Raw genomic sequence first — 25,611 nt, forward strand, 5'->3', positions numbered from 1 at the left:
CCAGTGTAACAGCGAGTACTGGTCCGTGTTCGCCACTTTCGAGCAGCGCATCCCATGCATCTCCACTCGGGCTACCCTCCCGAGAGCACCTCCTCACCCCACAAGACACCAGAAAGGAAAAAAATGACCAGAGGAATAGACCTATGAATATATGTTTAAATTTGATAAAAGGTTGTGTATCAACTGCTCTGGAACAAGGTTGCCAATTTTAGGAAAATGTGAGCTCTAAACACTATACAAAAATCAATTCAAAATCTGGCACAGTACAAAACCATGATGGAAAATTATATTCGGAATTTAAAACTTTGACAAGAGACACCAGACATTTGGTAAGTATACTTTTCAAAAAGAAAAAGTTTTAACTCACACAAATATAAAGTCAGCATGTCAAAGACTTTATTTAACACACCAATTAATGAGAGATCCAGTAAGAGGTTAAAGTGGTTCAAATAAGGAGATTTATATCCTCTGTAAGTAACAGAATTTATTTGTACTGACAAGGACAAGAAAAGTATGCATTACTATCACTTGTCTACAAGTTAACTTTTAAGTTCACAAAATTGTAAAATGGCCTAGTCAGATAGTCAAAGTAGATAATCCATGAAGTGTCTGCTAGACTACAGCCAACATTCCATTGAAAGAACACTCAGTAATCTCTTTTGCTCATTCCAAAGTTTTTCACAATCTTTTCTGACCAGTTATTTTTAGAAAGTTAGATAAAAAAACTTGATAAAAAGTTATTTGTAACATAAAATATGAACATTAAAAAACTAAAGCAGGGGAGCGGATGTGACTCAAGCAACTGAGTGCTTGCTTCTCACATGCGAGGTCCCGGGTTCGGTTCCCATGCCTCCTGAAAAGAAAAACAAACAAGCAAAACAAACAAAAACCCAACTAAGGGAATCCAATGTGGCTCAGAGTTCATGCCCAGCCCTGGTACCTCAAAAACAAAACAAAACAAACAACCCTCATCCTTACCAATGACAACCAATAGAAAATGGGATACAATTTGAATGGTCAAAATGGTAATAATAGCGTTCAACCTCACCTACCAGATATACAAACTAAATCTACTGGATTTACCAATATTAAAACACCTGACAATATTGATACTGGGGAAATATAAAGAAGGAAAAAAAAACCCATAAAATACTGTACAGGCTTTTTTTTTTTTAGGAGGTACCAGGGATTAAACCCAGGACCTTACACATGTGAGGTGCACGCTCGACCAGGCAGCCACATCTGCTCCTGTACAGACTTTTAGAAAGCCATTTTAGCAGTATCTTTCACAATATTAAGTATGTGTACCCTCTGACCCCACCTTTTCCATTTACGTGCTCTCCCATTAGACATTTAACACAGCATTGTTCAGAAAGAGGTGGACTATCCAGTAAAGAGAAGCAGCTAAATTCTGGTATATCAATAATCCCCACTAAGCAAGTAAGAGAAGTCTGTAAGTGCTGGTAATGGAAAGAAATTTAAGTTGCATTACTAAGTGAAAATACCCAAGCAGTTGTACAGCAGGCACAGTCTAAGGCCATTCAAATGCACACTCCCAAGTCTGTAGTAAAATGCACAGGCTTTGAGCAGTTTCCTTTCGGGAAGCTGTTTGAATGTCGAGGAAGAATACTGGTTTTGTTGATTTTAAGTAACTCTTGGGCTCAGGTACAAGTCTTTTGTTTCTGGTATCCCTTTCTCCATTCAGAAAAGGGGTGGCTTAGGCAGGCTTTGGTACCTACCCCCACCCCAGCATATTTCCATCAGCCCTTCCCTCAAATAACATACATTCTAAATTTAAAAGGTAAGGTTGGATTCACCAAATGCAATGAATGTCCCACGATGATGAAAGAGGTTGTTGATGTGAGGAGTGGGGAGAGGGGGCTGGGAGGTATATGGGGACCTCTTTTATTTTTTGAATGTAACATTAAAAAATAAAATAGAAAAAGAAAAAGCTAAGGTTGGATAGCAAGACATCAAGAGAAGTTCCCTAACCCTGCTGCCACCTGCTTGCAGCCTAAATGCTTCCTCCTCCATCAAATTCGGAGGCTGCCCCTAACTAGACCAGAGCTCTAGAGGTTCGAAGCAATGTCTCATGCGTTACTTCCCAAGTCTGGTACTATACATGGCAGCTTGTAGGAACTTTATGGTTACATATGAGGATGTGTGGATGGCTGGATGAATGAAAGAAAACTGATATAACTTGTGGCTGAATGGCTAAGTTGAGCCTGTGTCAATATATGGTTGAGGATACTGGAGGAATAAATTTTGAGCTCAATCCATGAAGAAATCTTGGGTGTCTAATTCACATTTCCAGCTCATGTCTTTTGGAGAGCTGAGGGACATTTTAGGTCAGTCAAAATTATACAGATGCCCCATTTCCTGTAACTTCAAGTATAGAAAATTCCAGTTATATATAAAACAAGACATTACTCTAGACTTGAGATTTAGAGTCTTAGGATAAATTATATGACCAGGTAAATAACTTGCTCTTTTTCTCTCTAGTATCTGAGTATACTGAAATAATCAAAACTAAAATTTTATTTGCAGCATATCATCATAAGAATTCCTTTAGAAGCCAAGGATTGACAAGGCCTTCTTATAGTTCATAAAGGCCCAGTGGGGAATCCCTAATAAAAGTGTGGTAAATATTAACCCGAATTGTAGACTGGGAAAACAGGACCAATTCAAGAAAAAAAAAGTTTTCTTTGCTACTTAAACCATTAAACACCTGTAGACTACAAGGAGAGAAAGGTTTTGAGTCTGACAGAATGAGGCTTGGCAATTTCTTCACACCCTCACTTTTAACATCCTTCACGGGGACTGTAAATCACATGTGATCTTTTATGAAACACTGATTCCTGAATACATTCAAGGCATCTAAAAATATTAAAATTTGATGCTCATTTGAGTTCCTAAACAAGTTAATATTCAAACACTTTCTTCAAAATAAAAATGTTTCAAGTTTTTCCCATGAGATCCGGTTTTGTCCATTAAATCACCATGTAGTGGAAAATGGGATTCCAGAAACCCAGCACTGACTCTCAACGAAACATCAGCCCGCTTTAAACTGCTTTTCCTGAGCCTGACCCCCACCAGATTTCCAAGTTTCCCCTTGCCCCTGGGTAGACTGTCAGCTCAAAGCGCCATCAGTGGTAAGAACACGTTCCCTGTACTTCCTAAGCCTTAGAAATCCAGTTCCATGACTGAAAAGACAATTTTCATTACAATTCAGAACCATCACTCATTCCTCAACCATGACTTGCCATTGTCAAAATACTTGTGTCCTGGCTCAAGAAGTTTCAGCAAATTTTTTTTTCAATAGAGAACTTTGGAAGTTTATTACAGTGAAACTAAGGGCACAGTGGAACAAGACAGTAAAGACCTATATCATATTCACTAGGGACACTAAGATACAGTCAAAGAATTTTGAGCTGTAAATCCTTTATTTGGCCAAAAAAATGGGGCCTTAAAAAACCCATTTTTGTCATCTAGAGAACAAGTTAGCTTGTATATATACATGAGCTTGTCCTGTGGAAGACAGGAAGACTTAAATTTTCATTCTTGAAGTTACAAATAAGTGACGGTCTATCTGATCATCTTTCCTAAAGACTTAATTTCTATGGGAGACAAGCTTTTAAAAAATATTAAGGTGGGAAACAGACGTCGCTCAACTGGTAAGAGCATCCGCCCACCATATAGAGGGTCCAGGGTTCGATCCCCAGGGCCTCCTGACCCATGTGGTGAGCTGGCCCATGCACAGTGCTGCTGTGTGCAAGGAGTGCCATGCCATGCAGGGGTGCCCCCACAATGGGGTGCCCCATGCACAAGGAGTGCGCCCTGCAAGGAGAGCCACCCCATGTGAAAAAAGCGCAGCCTGCTCAGGAGTGGCACTGCACACAGAGAGCTGACGCAGCAAGATGACACAACAAAAAAAGAGACGCAGTTTCCCAGCTTCGTTGGGTAATGCAAGTGAACACAGAACACACAGCGAATGGACAGAGAGAGCAGACAAAGGGTGAGGGGAATAAAATAAATCTCTTAAAAAATTTTTTTAAAATAATAAAATAAAATAAAAAGTATTAAGGGAAGCGGCTGTGGTGAAACAAATGAGCTCCCATTTACTGTATGGAGGACCCTGGTTTGATTCCCGGGACTTCCTGGTAAAAAAAGAAAAAAGGTGCCCCAAAGCTGCACAGTGAAGCTATGCACCAGAAAGACGACGAGACGATCAAATAGAAAAAGGAAATAAAGTATTAAGATAAACTCCAAAACACAGTAAATGTATATTCCTTTTTAAAAGATTGAAAGGACAGTGGGTTTACAAATTAACTTTGCGTTTAGGGGCTTCCATAATTTTTAACCTGTGCTCTGAAAAGCTAAAGTCTCTATTCCTCCTGGAGAAAAAATGACCTAAAGTTTGTGTTCCCACTTTCACTACTTGTTTCTCAACTACATGATCTTTGAAAGCGTGCCCCTCTCAGAGGTCAGCACCTGCAAGTCACTGCTAGGGATGTGTACCCCAACTCAAATCCAGTTAAAGGTCAAGTACCTAAAAAGCCACCTACTGCCTTGGTATGTTATTTGACAACTGTGCAAACTTTCATTAGTGCGCCTTCTCAGACTGCCATCCTGGAACTGTCACACATAGGTAAGCCTATGTAGGGTGAGAAGTGAATTGGAGGAAGCTGGAAAGATCAGTATTTTCTTCCCTCTAGTAGGCAGGATACCATTCAATGCCTCTATAGGTGACTCTTCGTAATTTCCCTCACCCAGTTTGCTCAGTGATTCACAACTTGGGAATAAAAAAAAAATTGATTCCAAGAACCCTTCTAAGACCTGCCAAGATATACCATTCTCAGTAGGAGGGCCAGGAAATCCAAGTTCCTCACATGCTCCACAGCCGATTCTCATGCAGACCAGCTTTGGAAATGTCTGCACAAACCAGCTGAACAGAACCCATGTGAACAAATGATTTAAAGTAGGGGAGAGAAAGATCCAATCATATGCCTTCCAATAAAAGTGATGAGATTTGGAATGCAGACAGTACACCCAGAAGCCAATGTTACACTTTAATAATAACAGTAATAATAAAACAACAACACAGAAAGGCAGTGCAGTTTCCCATTATATTAGCAGACACACAGAAGAGCAATTAAAAAATAGATTTTACACCAAACCACAGGCCCCTAGATTTAGGAACTTACATCAGAATTACCTGGGGAATTTAGGAACATTTTAAGCCCAGGCCTTTCCACTGGAGGCAGATGCAACAGGGGCCAAGACTGGGTGTTTTTAAAAAGCTCTTCAGGCAGCCCTGATGTTTCCCACTGGGCAAGTTGCTGATTTCAGGCTTTCTGGGACTTGTGCTTGGGAGTCTGGGGAGCTTTTCTGGCAGGTTTTCTTGGAGTGGCAAAGAACTTGGCCTCTGGCTTTTTTGGAGTCTGTCTAAGGCCTTTTTTCCCAAGTGAGGAGTTGATTTCTTCCTCTGTCTCTTCTTTGATTCTTGGCTTCTTTCCTGGGATTTTACCTGGAGTCTCCACCTCTGCAGCTCCAGGGGTCTTTGAAGCTGAAGGGGCCTTTCTCTTCTTCCCCATTTGTGTGTTGGGACCAAGGCTCTTTCTGGAAGATTTCTTTACTTTGGCACGTTTTTGCATCTAAGAAAAGAAGAAAGTTTTCAAATCTGGGAAAAAAATCTGTCATATTAACTAACTCTAGTAGTTACTGTTTTTATTGGGTACCCCCCAAAAGGAACACCTCAGTGCAATGATAAGGAATGGCTTGTTCTCTTGCTTACTGGGGGTTCTGAAAGGCAGCTGGATTCCACCGTCAACAACTGTCGAAAGGACCCCACTCCCTGGTGCAATCAAAGGAAACCTGGCTTTCCCCTAGGGTTGAGCGAAGGGACTCCTGCAAGTAAACTTGGAGGCCTTCCGTGTGGCTTAGAGCAGGGGTCCTCAAACTGTGTGAGAAACCCAACTGGGATGCTGTTACAAAAACCCAACCCCCGAAGTGAGACTGAGAGGCTCTTTGAGGGGAGCATTACACGCCAGAAATCACAGGCTCTCCAAGCACCCTGGTGATGCTTCTGAGGATCCAAGGACAACATCCTAACAATGGATTCTGTCCAGTACAGAAGTGGGGGACAAAGGCAAAAAGCCACCACCAACAAAAAAACAAACTGGTTGTCTGAGGGTGGGAAAAAAACAAGCTGGTTTTGCGTAGATATAAAAAAAGATTACTATGGAAAGTCTGAAAAACATCACAAATATATAAAACCAAAATCCCTAATAACCGTGTCACACAGTATTCTTATTCACTCCCTTTTCCCCGTGAGTATATATGTATCTAAGGAGCTGAGTATGTACAACAAGCCCCTTTCCCAATGACTGACTTCTTTAGCATTTTTCAAAGCACTACAAACTCTTACTCAACACATTATTTTCAGTAGCTATTAAAAACCACTCCATGGATGTATGTTTTCTAATTTCTGCTTCTCTAGTAAAGAATGACTAGAATTGTTACCCTGACCCTACTTGCTAGACGGGCTCAAAGGGCACAAGCCTTTGCAGGCATCACCCAGTCAGCTATGCTTTTCACCCTTTATTTTCTAGCACTTTACCCACCAACCCATCATACAAAGCCAGCTCTGACTTAGAAAAACTAAATAGCTTCCAATCAACATACGGGTCAACTGTGTTAACTCCAAGCATATTAAAAAATCTTTGTAGCATTTCGGGGTGCTCTGAAAAAAATACTTACACTAGTAGATGAGGATTATCATACTGTTGGGATTACTGTCCCCACGAAATGTAAACCAGGTCAAGTGCGGCACTGGCCCTGGGACCATTCCTCCACCTGGTGCTCACCAGGAAGGGCCACTCTCGTGCTTAGCACAGAGGGAGGGAGACCATCGAGTCTCTCAGGGACCCATTTCCCCCTCGTTTTTCTAGAGCTGTCCCCCAGTACTAGGACACCTTGAGTACAAATCACAATAACCAAAAACTTAATAACTCAGTTCCTTTAAGTCCTTCCTCTAAACTGTGAGGTCAGAAGCTCATTAAGAATTCCTCTGGGGGTGGGGATGGGGATGGAGAGATTTGAGAGGCAGGATCTAGCACCCACATTTGCCCTATCAATTCTCCAAGATCACTTATGTGCTGATCCATGATTTGACTTTAGAAATGGGACTACTTGCCCAAATTTCTTCCCTGGTTTACTTTTTAAAACAGGCAATGTTTCTTAGAATTATTAATATGACCAAATCTCCCTTCCTCTCCAAAGTACATAAGAGTGTGTTTACCATACATCAATCCACATAAACTGAAAGTTTTAATACTTCAAATAAGGGTAAAGCAAATCACAGTAACCATCTTTGGGGTATGGGTTTGCCCTAGTATTTTTGATCTACTATCTGAAAATCTTTGGTAGAAAAGATTCATGTGAAACTGATTTCTACTGCGAATACCTCCCAACTGAGTAACAGTTACCACTCAGCAGGGTCTGCCCGACCCAGTGGCCACTCAATCCATCCACTATGAATACGCAACACTAATAAAAATACCTCTACCGTTTCTTTAGCAGGTGTTTTGTCCATTGGTACCAGTAGTGGAATCTCATCCTCAGATCCGTCTTCCACTTTAAATGGGGCTTTCACTTTGCCTGGCTCCTGCTTCTCAGACCCTGTGGTGTCCTCTGCTGGGAGGCCACAGCCTTTCACTGGAGCGCCACTGGCTTCAGCAGGGACCTGATCTTTAGAAAGGGCTTGGCTTTTTCTTTTCCTAGCATCTCGTATTTCTCTTTTTCTTCTCTTCTTCTCTTTTAATTTGAGCTTTTTTGTTTCTTTTTTTTTTAATTTTTCTTTTTTCTTTGCCTCCTACCAAACAACAACAAAACAAAATCAACTATTTCTTTAGCAGGGGATACTTCTGTTGATAAATAAATAGCACAGACTTAGCACTTGTAGTTTTGTTTACTGATAAAGCCTGAAAGGTCCTTGGCACGTACAAAGTGAGTGAACAAATCTCCTAACTAGCACTTCAATCAAAATTCCACTATTCTGTGTTCACCTCAGCCAAAGAGCGTTTTATGATAAATTATATATAGGTATTTTGGAATATATTCTGGGTGTCTGAGGTATATAACCATTTTCACACATTTTGTGAAAGTCAAATTTTTTACAGATGAGTTAAGAATAATTCTGAAATTGTTTGGCATGTAAATTATATCAATAAAGCTGTTAGCAAAAGAAAAAAAAAGTCCCATTTTCCCCCTACCTCAACCTGTGGTTGAAAGTTATAAAAGTGGAAAATTTACATAGCTAAAGGCACATTATCCTTATCACAGAGTACTGTTAAATGATATCTCCAACAGTGCCCAAATTCCACTTTAACCAACAATTTCAACATCTTCACAAAACTCAACTGAATCTGCTCACAAATGGCAAAAAATTCAGACATTCTGCTTCCAATAATAACAGTCTGTTATTCTGGGCCATCTTCCCAATGAAAAGAAGAAAAAAGTGGAATAAAATATATTTTCAAGAATGTTTTTTTTTTTTAAATACTTTGAGTTGATTATACGGCAAGAAATTTAAAATGGAAATTTAAAGGGGTAAGGAAACACAGACACCACTGTTGCCTTGATAATATTTGCTGATCCTTTTAACAGCTGTGTGGGGCCAGGGGATGAAATGGGGAGAAATCAAACGCCAGAGTACGCAATGGGTCAAGATTCTAAGAGAACTTTCACACAGTAAGCCAGGACCTCAGAGAACTTCCTCACAAGCTGGGGCCGCCAAAAGTTACAGCTGGGGTAAAGACATACAGGGAGTGGCACTCCTGCAGATTTAAAACCCTGTTTGAGTCATTCAAGGAAATCTCAGGTTTTGAATGTGCTTTAAGGTGGCCCCAGGCAAAAAGTGCTCCCAGGTGTCTGGCAGAAGTAAAAGTGAATCCTCTAGGGCAAAGTATCTTCAACCTATGCCTCAAGGGAATTCTACAAATAATTTTTCAATGACCATCACACAAAGATAATCCAATTACATAAGGAAACAGCAGATACAGACACTAGGTGTAACATGTTAGGTTCTACTCTGAATTATCAGGCACCTATAAAACACCTGTGTTTAAAGAATGAAAACAAACTAGGAGATTATTTTGGCATGATTAATTTCATTGAAAAGAGAATTAATGAACTAGCAGAAAGGCCTAACAAATAGCACAAACTGAAGGGACTGCATTTTCTTTTGTTCTGGCTTCTTCTGCGATAGTATCCGTGGCACTGATGAGCCACAAACCAAAACCAAGAGGTGTCTGTTAGCCTAAAACGACCTCAAATTTTGTCTACAAATAACAAAGTACTTAATAAAGTAGATTATGGTTTTCCTCTCTCTTGCCACAGTACAGGCCTCTTTTGAGCCTAATTAACTCTTTTACAAATTAAAAATTTTAAATTCTTATTAATAAATTTAAGATATTTATGTCTTTGTACACCTTTATTAACTAAATCTCACATGTAAAGTGGAACAACGAACGTGAGTGCAATCAGTGGAAATCTATTAAAGACACTTGAAAAGTCAGGGAGGAACATCAAGCTAATTTTCTCTTTGGGTCAGTTGACAACCTTGATAATTCAGCCAGGCAAATTTCTGAAAAATTCTACTAACTTTTTTCTTCTGACCAGGAAGGCTTATTCCTTTAGCATCATCCCAACTGCTCTTAAATGAAGAAAAGATTGGAAGGGCAACCGATTTCTCAGTTTTCAGGTATAAGAGTTTCACACTCTCCCATTTCTGAAACAAAGAGAGTAACAATCTATTATACACATATCTTGTTTCCTTTAAATGAAAATTTAACGGATCTATCTGCAATATCTTATATACCTCTGGCAATTTTTCTGAAAGCCCTTCTGCAACAGCAATGACATTCTGAAGGATCTGCTGCAACTTCATTCCAGTGTGACCAACACGTATAGTACTAAAATTTAAGAAAGTATTAGATCAAGATTTTTAAACAAGTTTTTCAAAATAAAGCAGGAATGCGTGGGAAACAGAAATACACAATTCTGAAATTCTTTTTAAAAAGTAGAGACATTCAAATCTTTAGGTTCTAAATATATTAAGGAAAGACTGGGTTTCAATTGTTGCAAAAATCCCTTCCACCTGAAATCAGAGGTCACACCACTGAAGAGCTGGCCATGTGTGAAAGCCCACCCTTCTCCACAAGTGGGAAAGGGAGGATGCCTGCCACCTTTACAGCTCTACTGGCCCTGACCAACACCATCCCTTCAGGTGAAGTGGAGCTCAGACCTAAGCCAAGTGGGAAGTCCAAAAGTGCTCAATGCTCAGCCACTAGGACATCTGTCCCTGTCCTGCTAGCGCCCTACCCCCATGGGAGCGGAAAGGCAGGCTCACTGTTGATGGATTGTCTTGCTAAACCAGGATAAGGCAGGGACTAGTGCTGCCACCTCCTTCCAACCAAAGACAGGCTCTGCCCACTCTGTGTCCTCACCACCTGCCTGTGAGCACACCTTCCATAGCTTCCCAGACGGAAGGAAAAGAGAAACACAGGAAACTGCTGTATTAGGAAAAGGTGGAAAAAGATGAAAGGAATGGTTTGAGTTTTGAGTTGGTTTGTTTTTTAAGTTGTCCACTCTCCTTAAGCTATGGGCTTTTTACTTGGATAAAGTCTCCTGCTCCTTTATCTGCTTTCATTGTACCATCCCCTTCTACCAGCTACTCAAGGACTCCATGAGCCAGACTTCTGACCTTCTAGCGAAATGCTTTCCATGGGCCTACAACCAAAGGAAGAGGGCTGTGGGGTCCACCTGTGGCAACCAACTCTTCTCAGCCACTCAGTTACAGCCAGTGAAAGGGCTTTGCAGCTGCAGGCAGGAGGCAACACCTGGGGCCATGGGTCTTGCCCAGCCCTACCCGGAGACACACACTGAGGGCTGGCCTCCCAGGTGAACAGATCAAGAAACTTCTGGTGTCCTATGATCTGCTATGGAATCACTGGGGTATCTTTGGGTGGAAAGGCCTAGGAGGAAGGGCCACCCGCAACAGCTCTGCTCTAGTGGCCCCTGCTCATGCCTCATCCCCTAGATGCACCAGTCAATATTTAGTTAACTGCATTTTAAGTATGTTTAAAACTTGCCTTTTCCCCTTCCCCCAAAGCTGGTAAACTGCCAACCAACGATAAAGCCTAAGCTGCCCACCAAAAAGAGGGCTTTTCTGGAATTTGAGCCTAGGGCTGGGGGGTCTTGACCTGTGTCACCATCTCGGGTAAGATTAAATCAATAGGCCAACACAAAGCCCCTCAAAAGGCTAATGAAACTGGATGGATGCTGAATTCTTTCAATGAAAGACTAAAGCAGACTTTCACAGCAAAGGATAAACTAACATCCTGACATGTAAACCCAGGCCTACTAATGGTCTCTAGGTACTAATCTCATTTCTCTTCCTTTCCTTAGTAGCCAGGGCTGCCCTATTCAATGCAGTAACCATTCGCCATTATGTAGCTACTTAAAATAAAATTAAAGTCAGTTCTCAGGCACATTTCAAGTGCTCAACATGCATGTGCAGCTGGTAGCAACTCTAACAGATGTGCAGATATTTACCTTACGAAGTGCTAGAACAGGAGAGCTTTGTTCTAGGGGATTAACACTTTTAAGTAAAGGAATTTATTTTTTACAGAAGGACCTAGTTTCATTAACACTAACATCTCAGAAAGTTTAAACAATTAAATTAAGGAAGTACAAGATTAAATACAGGCACACAAAAATACCCCTTACCTACCTGCAGGAACCACTTTTAGAGATGTTTAAAACAGTTCCACCTATAGATTCATTGATCTTGCTTGACAAATCCTTGGCCAGAAGGTTTACAGATACTGGAACTCTAGAAAACACACACACGTTCAAACCACAATACACACATCTATAAAATTTCATCTTGCTAAATTCCATCATTGCAGAAAAACTTACTTCTTTCTGAGATAGAAATGTTTCCCTATGATAGACGGTAAAAGCCGTCTAATTCTTGCATCTGCAAGGAAGAAATCAAAACTACCCAAGAGGCGGAGCTTGGCTTCATAGGGTTTATATTCCTTTTTTAAAGTTCGGAGGGGAATAATCTAGAAAACGTAAGAGTAACAACATGAAAAATTAAGGCCCCAAACAAGCAGCAGCACATTTAGATGACAATTTGTAGTCTAGCCTATTCAGATTTTAAAATGCACTCAAGCCATACATATCCATCTTACTTTAGCAAACATTTTAGTGCCAAAAACAAGCCAGGCACTAATTTAAATATTGGGGAAGCTGAGACAGGTAAGATGGAATCCCAGCTGAAGAAACTTAGATCTCAGGGATGATAAAGGCAAGAACGCCAACAACTACAAAACAGGGATAAGTGTCAAATTGGAAGCAAACACAGGAAGCTCTGGGAGTCCAGAAGAAAAAAGCAGTGGTGCAGCCTTCTGTATAATATACAACACAAAAAGGGATACTGATGTATATGTTTCCAGCTTTCAGGTCAACAAATGTCAACAGGTACTCCGTCACAAGGAAGACAAAATATAACTTACCTAAAAGCACCAAAATTAAATTAAATCCTTCTTTTTGAAAACATAAACCTGCTCCCTACCTGAGAAATGTTCTTAATATTATGTTTGTTCAAAAGACTCCTATAGAAATGTTCTGTCTTTTCAGGAGTTAAATTGGGTTCATCCTTGGTAAATAAACAGACTTCTGCTAAATCTGACCGAATACCAAAAGGCAAAGACCTGCAAAATACATGAGAAGGAACCAAGGAGTAATGTATTGTTATAAATGTGTATGTTTATATTTCGCAGAACACACAATAAATTTACTATCATCTCAATAACTTTCATTCATGCTATTTAAGCAAATATTGTACCAAGCACAACATTTAATTATATATCTAGTTTTCCATGACACAGAGAAGAGATTTAAGACTCAGGGGTAACACCATAAATACCCACAGACAAAAAGATCAATAAACATTTGGTATATAAGGTTCAAAATGTAAACAAAAATACCCAAAATATTGCATATGCAATTATCATATATGTTCCCTATAACCACATATATTCTAAACTCTTAGCTACATAGACAATTTAACTCTTAAGCACTAAAACAGAAAACTTGGGGCAAATCAGGAGGAATTGAGTATTATGTTGAGACTTAAAACAATTGTAGCATGTCTGAATTCCTATGGTTCTTTTAATCACAATTTATTTCACATAAGATTTTTACTGATTTTGCCAAGTTTCCATTAGAAACGAACTTGCAATTGCTCAAGTTACAAAGAATGACGAAGCAGATTTTAAAAAGCAAATATTGCCGTACTTTCCACGAGATTTTTCTGGAAACATACAACTTCTTTCGTTAAAAAATTAAAAAGAGCAAATGTAAAAAATTAGAACTTACAATCTGACCCTCAGTTCTTTACTTGGAATTTTCCACAATACCACCATTAAAAAGAAATTTTCTTTCTCATTCAAAAGCAAATCATTAGCGTTTTTCCTGGACTTGGAATTTTCAAACAAAGCTTTCAAGGCCTTTCTAATCTGCAAAGTGGAGAAACAGAAATCAATTAGATTTCAATCTAATTCAGCATTTGCCTTTTTTTTTTTTTTTTTTTTTTGCAACCAGACATTCCTAAGAGCTAAGGATGTTCCTGGCCCCTGGCTAAAGCGCTTTACATACGTTAACCGCCTCGGCTCCTGGAGAGCAAAGGGCGAAGAGCCCTAAGAGCTAAGTGATGCTTGAAAAATTAAGTGGCCTAGCAAGAAAAACGGTTCAGAAGCAAAGCCAGGTCTCACTCCAGAAGCCCAATTATACTTGCTAATACAAGAAAAGGGGGGCCAGGTCGCAGGACTACGGGAAGCAGGCACCACTCGCGCGGAATAAAAGTGAGCAAGCAGCCCTCCTAATGCGCTGGGAACATCCACCCAGGCGCGGAGCCCGCACGCAGGCCTCCGGGTGCTGAGACAGCACCCACGCACGATAAAAAAGCCACCCCACTATGGAATGGCCCTCCCCAGGGGCCACTCACCTGCGCCTTGTCCAGCAGTGACCGCCGCTTGGGCGCGGTAGAGGTTTCTGGAGTCGAAGTTGGGGCCAAGGTCGAATCCGAATCCTCCATTGCGCTGCAGCCTCGTGCAAACGTGCGGAGGAACTTACTGAGCTGCTGCTCGTGCACATGCGCTAGCCCAGGCCCCTAGCCGGAAGTGGAAGGGCGGGACCTGAGCCGTTGCGTCATTTCCGGGAGCGCGCGGGATTCGGTTTGGGTGCTGCGCCGTAGAGGTTAGGTGGGCGTGCGGTCCGGGTGGCTTGCTGCAGGTCCCCGTCTCTCTTGTTCTGCCCTTGGCTTCCTGGAGACCCACAGGTAGCGAGGCGACATCTCTTTCACACTCTTACAGGAAGAAAAGCAGAGAAAGCGCCTTGAGACGGGAGCGGAGTCCTGTCCGCCGATCCCGGGGGTCGCTAGTTCTGCGTAGACGCTGCCTCTGGGAAGGCCGCGCGGGACTGCGGGGCGGGCGCGGGCTCCGGAATCAGGCAGGCTTGCCCTAGAGCCTGGCTCCATCACCCAACAGCTTTGTGACTTTGGGCGAATCACTTAGGCTTCCGAGCCACAGCCTCAAATGCTCAAATAACGGTACTGCCTCAATGTAGTAAATAATGCGTCGTTAATTACCAGACACGTTGTTGTGCGGTGTGAGGGATCGAATGATCCAGACGCAGTCTCTTATGAGCTTCCGATCCACGGAGAGGCAGGAGGTAAGATCGTAAGTGTGCAGACTGGACAAGGGACAGGATGGAATACAGTAGAAAGTCTCCTTCCAGCCCCACACCCCAGAGGTAACCACTGTTACCAGTGCCCCCTGTAACCTGCCAGGGATGTTCTAGGCATGTTTAGAGAATAGTTGTACTTTATTATTCTCTTTATGGATGTGACTGAGTTTAAATTTCGTTTTTCCCTCCACACATATAGAGGCATAGTATACCCATAGTTCTGGAACTTGCTTTTCCTCTTTTATCTTTTTTCCCCCCTCTTTCCCTCTGGTAATGTATCTTGGAGTACATAAAGCCCTGTGTCTCGTTTTTAACAGTTGCATGGGGAAGTGGATGTAGCTCAAGTGATAAGGCCTGCTCCTACCATATGGGAGGACCCGGGTCAGATCCCTGGGGCATCCTGGTGAAAAAGAAGAACTGTGCCTGCATGGTGAGCTGAGTACCCGTGTGGGTACTCATGGGGCAAGTCAAGTGTCCATGTGGTGAGCTGAGTGCCTGCGTGGTGAGCCGAGTGCCCACATGGTGAGCTGAGTGCCCATGTGAGTGTCCACGTGGTGAGCCAGTACCCACACAGCAAGCCAAGTGCTCGCTCAGCAAGCCGAGTGTCCACGCAGCATGTCCAGTGTCTGCTCAGGTGAGTCACGTAGCAAGATGATGATGCACCAAAAGAGAGACGAAGGGAAGAGTCAAGGTGAAGTGCAGCAGAGACCAGGAACTGAGGTGGTGCACTTGACAGAGAACCTCTCCACATCAGAGGTCCTCAAGATTGAATCTTGGTGAATCCTAGAGGAGAAAGACGAGAAAACAAAAAGAGAAACAGATATAAAAGATAACACAGCGAATGGACACAGGCAACAGAAACAGCAGGGTGGGGGAGGGGAAAGGGAAGAAAAAGAAATTTAAAAAATTAAAAAATATCTGCATACCATTCCACACCATAGATATACCACAGTAAATATAGTTTGTTTATGTATCTTATGATGGTCATTCAAGATGGTTCCAGTCCTTGCAACTAGTGAAGTGAAATTTTGAGAGATGAAAGAATGGGAATAGAAGGCTTTGTCAACTTTCTAAAAATTTTATGTATTTCTACCCCCCCCCCCCCCCGCTTTCCCCCCACATTCCACCCTTTGTCTGTTCTCTGTGTCCATTTGCTGTGTGTTCTTCGGTGTCTACTTGCATTCTCATTAGGCAGCTCCAGGAACTGATCCTGGGACCTTCCAGAGTGGGGGAGAGGTGAGTACTCCCTTGTGCCACCTCAACTCCCTATTCTACTATGTCTTCCTTTTTTCTCTCTTCTGTGTCTCTTGTTGCATTATCTTGCTGTGCCAGTCCTCCATGTTGGCTGGCACTCCTGCACAGGGCGGCTTTCCTGCACTAGATGGCATTCCCATGCAGGGTGGCACTCCGGCTCAGGGTGGCATTCCTGCATAGGCCAGCTTGCCCTCACCAGGAGGCCCTGGGCGTCAAACCCTGGACCTCCTATAAGGTAGACAGGAGCCCAATTGGTTGAGCCACATCCATTTCCCTTCTTTGTCAATTGTTTTCAAAAAGTTCTCCTATGTTGCTAAGGCTGGAAGAAGAGGTGTTCTACTCCTAATCTGTAATAGTGACCTTGTCTTTAACCAACTTTTAGAAGATATATTCTTAAATTTTTGGCACCTGCTTCCAGTTGTGTATTTTAGAACCTAGTGTGAGGTGGAATTACATTTAGAACAGAATTATGGATTGTTATACTAGGTTTGATGTACCAATATTGTGTAATATTCTGAAAAGCACATTGAAGTTTTCAGGTTCTTTATAACCTGAATAAATACGAGAACCAGATTTTTCTAGGTCAAGGAAATGCATGGATTCAGGTGAAAAAGCAGAGACATGTTTGGAAACAGTAAGTTGCTGGAGCAGAGATGTTCAGCAGGGAGGCCTGGGAGATGAAGCTAGAATACCAGCAAATTGATAACTTCTAGCAAAACTGATGATGAAAAAGAAAAAAGACACAAATGACTAAAGTCAGAAATAGAAGGGAGGGCATTACTACAGCCCCCACTGAAATAAAAAGGACTATAAAAAAATACTGTGGGGAAGCAGGTTTGGCCCAACGAATAGGGCATCCGCCTACCCCATGGGAGGTCCAAGGTTCAAACCCAGGGCCTCCTGACCCATGTGGTGAGCTGGCCCACGCACAGTGTTGATGCACACAAGGAGTGCTGCGCCACGCCTGGGTGTTGCCTGCGTAGGGGAGCCCCACGCGCAAGGAGTGCACCCCATAAGGAGAGCCACCCAGCGCAAAAAAAGTGCAGCCTGCCCAGGAATGGCTCTGCACACACACAGAGCTGACACAGCAAGATGATGCAATGGAAAAATGAGACACAGCTCCCAGGTGCCGCTGACAAGAATACAAGCAGGCACAGAAGAACACACAGTGAATGGACACAGAGAGCAGACAATGGGGCGTGGGAGGGGAGGGAAAAAAATTAATCTTTAAGAAAAAATGAACACCTGTATGCCAATAAATGAGATAGCTTAAATGAAATGGACAAATTCCTGGAAACACACCATCTATCTACACTAACTCAGAAAGAAATAGAAGACCTCAACAAACCAATAACTAGTAAAAAGACTGAAACAGTAACAACAAAAAGCCCAGGACCAGACTGCTTCAGCAGTCCTGCTCAAGCCCTTCCAAAAAATTGAACCGGAGGGAACACTCCATAATTTATTCTACCAGGCCAACATCACCCTCATACCAAGGCCAGGTGAAGATACTGAAGAAAAGAAAATTACAGACCAATATCTCTTAGGACTATAGATGCAAAAATCCTCAACAAAATACTAATAAACCCGGGGAGCAGATGTACCTCAGTGGTTGAGTGCCTGCCGTGCATGTATGAGGTCCTGGGTTCAATTCCTCCTACCTCCTTAAAAATAAAGTAGCAAACTGAATCAACAGCACTTTAAAAGCATTGTACACTATGGATCAAGTGGGACGCATCCCAGGTATGCAAGAGTGGTTCAACATAAAATCAGTTAGTGTAATATACCACATTAAAATGAAGGAAAAAAGTCTCAATTGATAGAGAAAAGGCATTTGACAAAGTCCAGCACCTTTTCTTGATAACACCTAGAAAACTAGAAATAGAAGGAAATTTCCTCAACATGATAGGGAGCATCTCTGAAAAACCCACATCTAATATCATGCTCAATGGTGAAAGAGTGAAAGCTTGTGCCATGAGTAAGACAAGGATGTCTACTATCACCACTGTTATTCGACATTGTGTTGGAAATTCTTGCCAGATTAGACAAGGAAAATAATAGGCATCTATAGCAGTTTGATATGGTTATGAATTCCAAAAATAGATATTGGATTATGTTTGTAATCTGATCTGTACCTGGACTGATTGAGAGTTATGATTAGGACTTTAGTTTGGCAACATCATTAGGGCATTGAGTCCCTGCCCTTTGGTGGGTGGGGACTCACAGGTAAAAGGCATGGCAAAGGACAAGTTGGGGGTTCTTAATGTTGGAGTTTTGATTTTGGAGTTCGACACTGAAGTTTTAAGCTGGAGTCCTGGGGAAAGAGACAGAGCTGTTCGCCTGATAGTCTGCAGCTGATCTTGTGGAGAGAGGCAAAGCCTAGAGAGCATCATAGTCTACAACTGTCCTTGTGGAGAAAACAGGAGTTGAGCCTAGAGGAATCCAGGAAGCCTGAACCCTTGCAGACATTGGCAGCCATCTTGCTTCAACACGTGAAAATAAACTTTGGTGAGGGAAGTAACATATGCTTTATGGCCTGGTATCTGTAAGCTCCTACCTCAAATAAATACCCTTTATAAAAACCAACCAACTTCTGGTATTTTACATCAGCACCCCCTTGGCTGACTAATATAGCATCTAAATTGGAAAGGAAGAAGTAAAACATTTCCTATAGGTAGATAACATGATCTTATATATGGAAAATACTGAAAAGTCCACAACAAACCTACTAGAGCTAGTAAATGAATTTTGCAAAGTGGCAGCATGCAAGATCAACACCCAAAAATCATTAGTGTTTCTATACACTAGTCATGAACAATTGGAAGAAGACTTAAAAAAAAAATTCCATCTACAATAACAACTAAAAACTCAAATATCTAGGAATAAATATAACCAAAGATGTAAAGAACTTGTATCCAGAAAACTACAAGACATTGCTAAAAGAAATCAAAGAAGACCTAAATTAATGAGAGGACTTTTCATATTCATGGATTGGAAGGCTAAATATTAAGATGTCAGCTCTACCAAAAGGAAATTATAGATTCAACACAATCCCAATCAAAATTCCAACACAGAGATGGAAAAGTCAATCATCAAATTGATATGAAAGGGTAAGGGGTCCCAAATAACCAAAGCCATCTTGGAAAAGAAAAATGAAGTTGTAGGACTCCCATCCCAATCTTAAAATTCTTTACAAAGCCACCATAATCAAATAACATTGTGCTGGCATGCAGACAGGCATAAATCAATAGAATTAAATAGAAAGTTCAGAAATCAACTCTCACATTTATAGCCCAACTGATTTTTTACAATATGGCAAAGGCCACTCAATTGGGAAAGAGTAGTCTCTTCAATAAATAGTGCTGGGAAAACAATCTCCATTAGCAAAAGAAAGAAGGTGTAGCCCCACCTCACACCATATACAAAAATCAACTCCTAATGAATCAAAAATGTAAATATATGAGCCAAAACTATTGAACTTTTAGAAGAACACTTAAGGAAGCATTTTCAGGACCTTCTGTCAGGCAGTGTTTTCTTAGACTTGACACCCAAAGCACAAGCAACAAAAGAAAAAATAAATGGGACCTCCTCAAAATGAAAACCCTTTCTGCGTCAAAAGACTTTTATCATGTAAGTAAAACAATGGGGAAAGTATTTGGAAACCAGATGTCTGGTAAGGGTTTAATATCCAGAATATATAAAGAAACCATCTTAACGACCAAAAGATAACCCAATTAAAATTGAGCAAAAAGGTTTGAATAGGCTTTTCTCAGAAGATACACAAATGGTCAATAAACACACCATTATCAGCCACAGGGAAATGGAAATCAAAGCCACAGTAATGAGAGCATTTCTCATCCATTAGAATGGTTGTTATTTTAAAAATGGAAAATTAAAGTGTTGGAGGGATGCAAAGAAATATGTATTCTCCTTCATTCCTGGTGGGAATGTAGATGGTACAGCCTGTAGATGGAAGACAGTCTGGCAGTTCCTCAGAAAGTTAAGTATAGAATTACCATATGACCCAACAATCCCACTTCTAGGTATACACCCAAAGAACTAAAAGCAGGGACTTGAACAGATATTTGCACACTGATGTTCACAATGGTATTGCTCACAATTGCCAAAAGATGGAAATGACCCAAGTGTCCATCAACTGATGAATGGGTAAACAAAATGTGGCATATAGACAACTAGGATACTATTCAGCTGTAAACAGAAATGAATTTTTGACATACATGTGACAACATGGATGAACCTTGAAGACATCATGTTTAGTGAAATAAGCCAGACACAAAAAGATAAATATTGTATGATCTCACCGATATGAAATAATTAGAATAAACTATTAATGATGAAAAGTTTTGGTAATAGATGGTGATGATGGCAGCCCAACATTGTCAATGTAATTAACAGCAATGAATTGTATATTAGAATGTAGTTAAAAGGGAAGTTTTAGCTTTTATGTATGTTATTAGAATAATTTTTTTAAAGACGGCTATATTGTTAGGCAGGTCATTTGTGACCTTGTAGACAGCAATTTAGTGAAAGGGTTATGGGGAATGTGAGAGATAGGAAAAAAATGGAACATTGGTTTTACCACTAAAGTAAATGAAGTGGGGTGAGGGGGTAGGAGGTATATGGGGACCTCATATTTTTTTAATGTAACATTAAAAAATATTTAAGAAAATAAAGTAAATGAACTTAATGAAGGAAAATATTTTTGTGTCCCAGGGAATTTGGTACATCACAAGGTCTTTTTTTTTTTTTTTTTGGTCTTTATTTTTTTAATATTACATTAAAAAAATGAGGTCCCCATATACCCCCTACCCCCCTCACCCCACTCCTCCCCCCATAACAACCACCCCCTCCATCATCATGAGACATTCATTGCCCTTGGTAAATACATCTCTGAGCACCGCTGCACCTCATGGTCAGTGGTCCACACCATAGCCCACACTCTCCCACAGTCCACCCAGTGGGCCATGGGAGGACATGCAATGTCCGGTAACTGTCCCTACAGCACCACCCAGGACAACGCCAACCCCTGATAATGCCCCTATATCGCATTTCTTCCCACTCCCTACCCCCAGCAGCCACCATGGCCACTTTATCCACACCAATGCCACATTTTCTTCGATTACTAATCACAATAGTTCATGAATATCAGTAAGTCCACTCTAATCCATACTCTATTCCTCCATCCTGTGGACCTTAGAATGGTTTTGTCCACTTCACATCTGTATCAAGAGGGGGCTTAGATTCCCCATGGATGCTGGATGCAACCCTGCTTTCAGTTGTAGGCACTCTTGGCTCTCTGGTGTGGTGGTTGACCTTCTTCACCTCTATGTTAGCTGAGTGGGGTAAGTCCAATAAACCAGAGTGTAGGAGCTGAAGTCTGTTGAGGCTCAGGGCCTGGCTATCACACGGTCAGTCCAGAGATTCAGGTCCCCTGGGTATACATTAAACCCCAGCACAACACAGTTCCGGTAAAAGTAACAGGAGAGGCTTGTGGACAGAGATCACATTTGAGTCCAGCTCCATCATACAGAAACACAAACTCCAAAGTAGGGCCAAATGACATGGCACTGAACTCCATCTGCCATGACCATAGAACCTATGGGTCTCTGTAGCCTCACAAGGTCTTTTTAATATCAAGGCTAACTTATATGTAATAGTACCTTACTCTTCTCCCTGTATAGCATTTATTGAATTACTTGACATTTTTGATTTTCCCATAAATTGAACCTCTCCAGGGTAGTGACCTCATCTTACTCACTTTCAATCTGTATAAGCACCTTCCTTCAGTGAGCTTATAATTGGTCAAAATAAGGTCTACAAGGCTGGATGTGATAAATGCTGTGTATGTGTATAAAGTGCTACATGAAGTTGGAGAAATGACATAACTGAAAGAACAGAAATACTAAGAATAATTCTTTTATAAAATTAATGCTTCACTCTGCTTTGATAATCACTGCTCATTACTGTTTTCCCTACTGGATTGAGTTCTTTGAGGGTCAGGCCTTGGTTTTAGTTAATCTTGGTACCCATAGGGCCTACCTGGCACGTAGTGAGCAAAAGGAATGTTGGAAGACTTTGAATCCTTTCCTGCCTTAAGGGTTTACTCCTATTCCAGTATCATTCTTTACTTCTCCTTTGGTAGCTTTCCTGCTTGATATGCATTCTTTTTATGAAAGAGTACCGTGTTCTCCCTCCATTTCTTAAAAAGATTTATTTATTGCCCCTCCCCAAACAATGTTCCTCTTTGTTTGTGGTTGCTGTCTGCTCTGTGTCTGCTCCTCTTCAGGAGGCACTGGGAATGAAACCCGGGACCTCCCATGTGGAAGAGGTGTTCAATCACCTCAGCTCCCTGGTTTGTTGTGTCTCTCATTGTCTTTCATCTTTGTGTCTCTTTTGTTGTGTAATCTTGTGTCAGCCTGCCTTCTCCAGGAGGCACCAGGACCGAACCTGGACCTCCCATGTGGTAGGCAGAAGCCCAATTGCTTGAACCACATTTTCTTCCCCCTCCCACTTTTAAAAATCTTTTTGTCCTTTTGTAGTTAATGCCTTAATGTGATTTCAGCTCTCTCCTAACTCCTTGCAGTCTGGTTCCAGTCACACTATTCTTGTTCCCACTGAAGACACTAATGATATGCTTTTAACCAAGTCTGGTTATCTTTTCCAAATCCTCATTCTTCCTGACCTGTTGTATTTGAAACTGTTTTCATGATACAGTGAAATAATTTTTATCCCTGCCTAAATTTCCAAGCCTGATGTTTAGTAAGGCCAGAATTAGCTATTTCTTAGCACTAGTTTTAAATATGGACTGTGCATCTCCATAAACTTACTCCTTTGTTCCTGTTTATATGTCACAATGTTATTCTATTAAATTTTTGAATTTATGCTAGGAAATAGTTTACTCCACCAATTAGTCTTTTAGAACAAATTAACATGAAAAACTTGCCCATATTGTTATGTAAAATTTCACACAGTATTCTGAAGTAAAGATTTCAATCTGTCCATTCTGCTTTATTTTTAAGCTTTTCAAACTCCAGGTACTGTATGAGCACACAAAAGATTATTATCTATGTAAACTTCCTATCTAGACTCTACATATTAACTCATATTATTTATGCCTCTTTGATCCATGAAACGTAAATAATAAATGTTTGGAATGAATGAAATGTAGTAATTGCCAACCAGAATAAATGCACTACCTATAAGGGAATACTACAGATAGTCTTAATGTAGAAAGACTGAGTTAAAGGAAGACTAGATGTAATAAGTATCCTTTGCCTAGTATGCAGATAACTTAAAAAAATTAATATGTAAAATAACATCTTGGGAGGACATCAAAGTAAACACTTCCAGTGGAACAATTGTTTACTTTTGTGGTATAATTTTAATAGTAAATGTACATTAAGTAATTTAGACTTTATTCAGTTTCAACATTTGCCTACCCAGGTCTCACTCAGTATCATGAATATTAAGTTGTTTCTTTCTGAATGTACTGAAATTTTTTTTTCAGTAGTTGCAAAATGTGCTTGCTTAAGAAAATGGTATTAAATGTATTCAAAGTAGTATATTGTTTTATTAAGGACTTAATAGATGATAATGCAACTACTTGCAAAGAATATTTGAATATATTGCTGGATGGTAAACAAATAGTTTAAGAAACTGCAAAATTAAGGTCGCAGAATAATGGAATCAAATTCTAGTTGCTTCAAAATATATATTGCTAGAATCAAATAGTAAATCTAGAAAACTATTAGAAATCATCTTTGGTCAGCTGCACTAAGTCACAATATAGTCACAAATGATAGAACAACAAAAGGAATGCAGAATAACCAATTATCCATGTCTGGATTAGCCATAAGCAATTTAAAAATCTGTTACTGTCAAGATATTCAGCATATTCCTGGTGCTGATATCTGCTAGGAAAGTATATTGATGTACATATTATCCTACACATAATGGGATTAAGATGTAAAACTTAATATTGCTCAAATATAGATTCTGCAGAAAATATGAGGAACATGATCTTTTTGGTTAGAATTCTGAGTCTGAATCCCAACTCCATGATTTACTAGTTATTTGGCCTTGGACAAGTTAATAATTTCCCAAGCCCCAGATTCATCTGTAAAACAAAGCTAGTTCCCCCTAGGGTTAAGTGAATTAAATGAGATAAACATATATATCTACACAGTGCCTGTTCACACATAATAATACAAGGTTAATTCTCTCTCCTGCCCTTTGCTGAATATAATGTAACCATTATTAAATGAGTTGGAAAATGAAATAAGCATCTTTGGGGTTAAAAGGAGTAGGTAATATGCACATGTATTTAGATAGGAAGAAATGGCTGATTAGTCAAGAAATTAGATCCTGAATTTTTTAAAATTCGGGAAGCTTGGCTTCTTTGGAGGAGAAGCAAGAAAACTAAGAAAACATCATCAAAGAAAAGAGAAGATACCATAAAGGAAGTTTTCAACAGAGAAACTTTATCAACCTAAATTTGCCATTTCTCTTGCATTCTTTGATACCACAAGCTATGTGGGTACCACAAGAAATATTATGTTGCTGCAAAGTCTGTGTACACCAACCCCCACTTATAGTTTGTGAAGATAAAATTTTTTTTTTAAAGATTTATTTTATTTTATTCCCCCCTGCCCCAGTTGTCTGTTCTGTGTCTATTTGCTGTGTGTTCTTTGTCTGCTTCTGTTGTTGTCAGCGGCACAGGAATCTGTGTTTCTTTTCGTTGCATCACCTTGTGTGTCAGCTCTCTGTGTGTGCGGTGCCATTCCTGGGCAGGCTGCACTTTCTTTTGTGCAGGGCGGCTCTCCTTATGGGGTGCACTCCTTGCGCATGGGGCTCCCCTACACGGGGGGCACCCCTGTGTGGCACGGCACTCCTTGCGCGCATCAGCACTGCGCATGGGCCAGCTCCACACGGGTCAAGGAGGCCCAGGGTTTGAACCGTGGACCACCCATGTGGTAGACGAGTGCCCTAACCACTGGGCCAAGTCCGCTTCCGATAAAATTTCTTAATCCATCTGATTTTAATTTAGAGAAATTATATTCCATGAGCAATATATTAAGGTCATTTAAAAAATAAATTTTTAGATTTTTAAAAAGCCTACCATTGGTCTCTTATCATTGAAGAGCAGTAGTTGACAACTTGTTGCCAGGACAGTGTTCTGTTAACCAGTACTGGTTCTATGAATATCTTGACAGTTCAAAGTGCATTTTTATTCAAATCAGGAAGGTTTTTAAGGTTTTTAATAGCCACTGTAAAATATTATGCTAGATCATCAATAAGGGATCAATTAAAGTTATTCATGCATATAATTTAATAAAGCAAAATAAATCTACCCAAAAAGGTAGGTTTTGCCATGGGGTTTAAAAGAGTTCATTAGTAGAAGCACAAGTCAGGTTAATTCTGCAAATTTGCCCTAGCACCATGAAAGTGTCATAGGGACAATCCAGTTTTAGAATTGGTATGGCACATCAAAGGGTGAAAAGATCATTCAAGATTGGACAG

The 25,611-nt window shown here is 40.6% G+C and overlaps 1 protein-coding gene across 1 annotated transcript; it reads right to left on the reverse strand.

The window, feature by feature from the left end:
• Positions 1–374: 374 nt before the first annotated feature.
• Positions 375–15,600, reverse strand: RSL1D1 (ribosomal L1 domain containing 1). The gene is made up of 9 exons (XM_012520728.3): positions 14,078–15,600; positions 13,450–13,589; positions 12,644–12,782; positions 11,983–12,131; positions 11,795–11,896; positions 9,881–9,974; positions 9,665–9,790; positions 7,562–7,873; positions 375–5,654 (listed from the first exon to the last, which is right to left on the reverse strand). The coding sequence occupies exons 1-9, from the start codon at positions 14,165–14,167 to the stop codon at positions 5,346–5,348; spliced, it is 1,461 nt and encodes a 486-aa protein (XP_012376182.3). The 5' UTR covers positions 14,168–15,600; the 3' UTR covers positions 375–5,345.
• Between the last annotated feature and the right edge of the window lie 10,011 nt (positions 15,601–25,611).

The sequence above is a fragment of the Dasypus novemcinctus genome, chromosome 23, assembly GCF_030445035.2.
Source record: "Dasypus novemcinctus isolate mDasNov1 chromosome 23, mDasNov1.1.hap2, whole genome shotgun sequence".
In the NCBI taxonomy this organism is placed as follows: domain Eukaryota; kingdom Metazoa; phylum Chordata; class Mammalia; order Cingulata; family Dasypodidae; genus Dasypus; species Dasypus novemcinctus.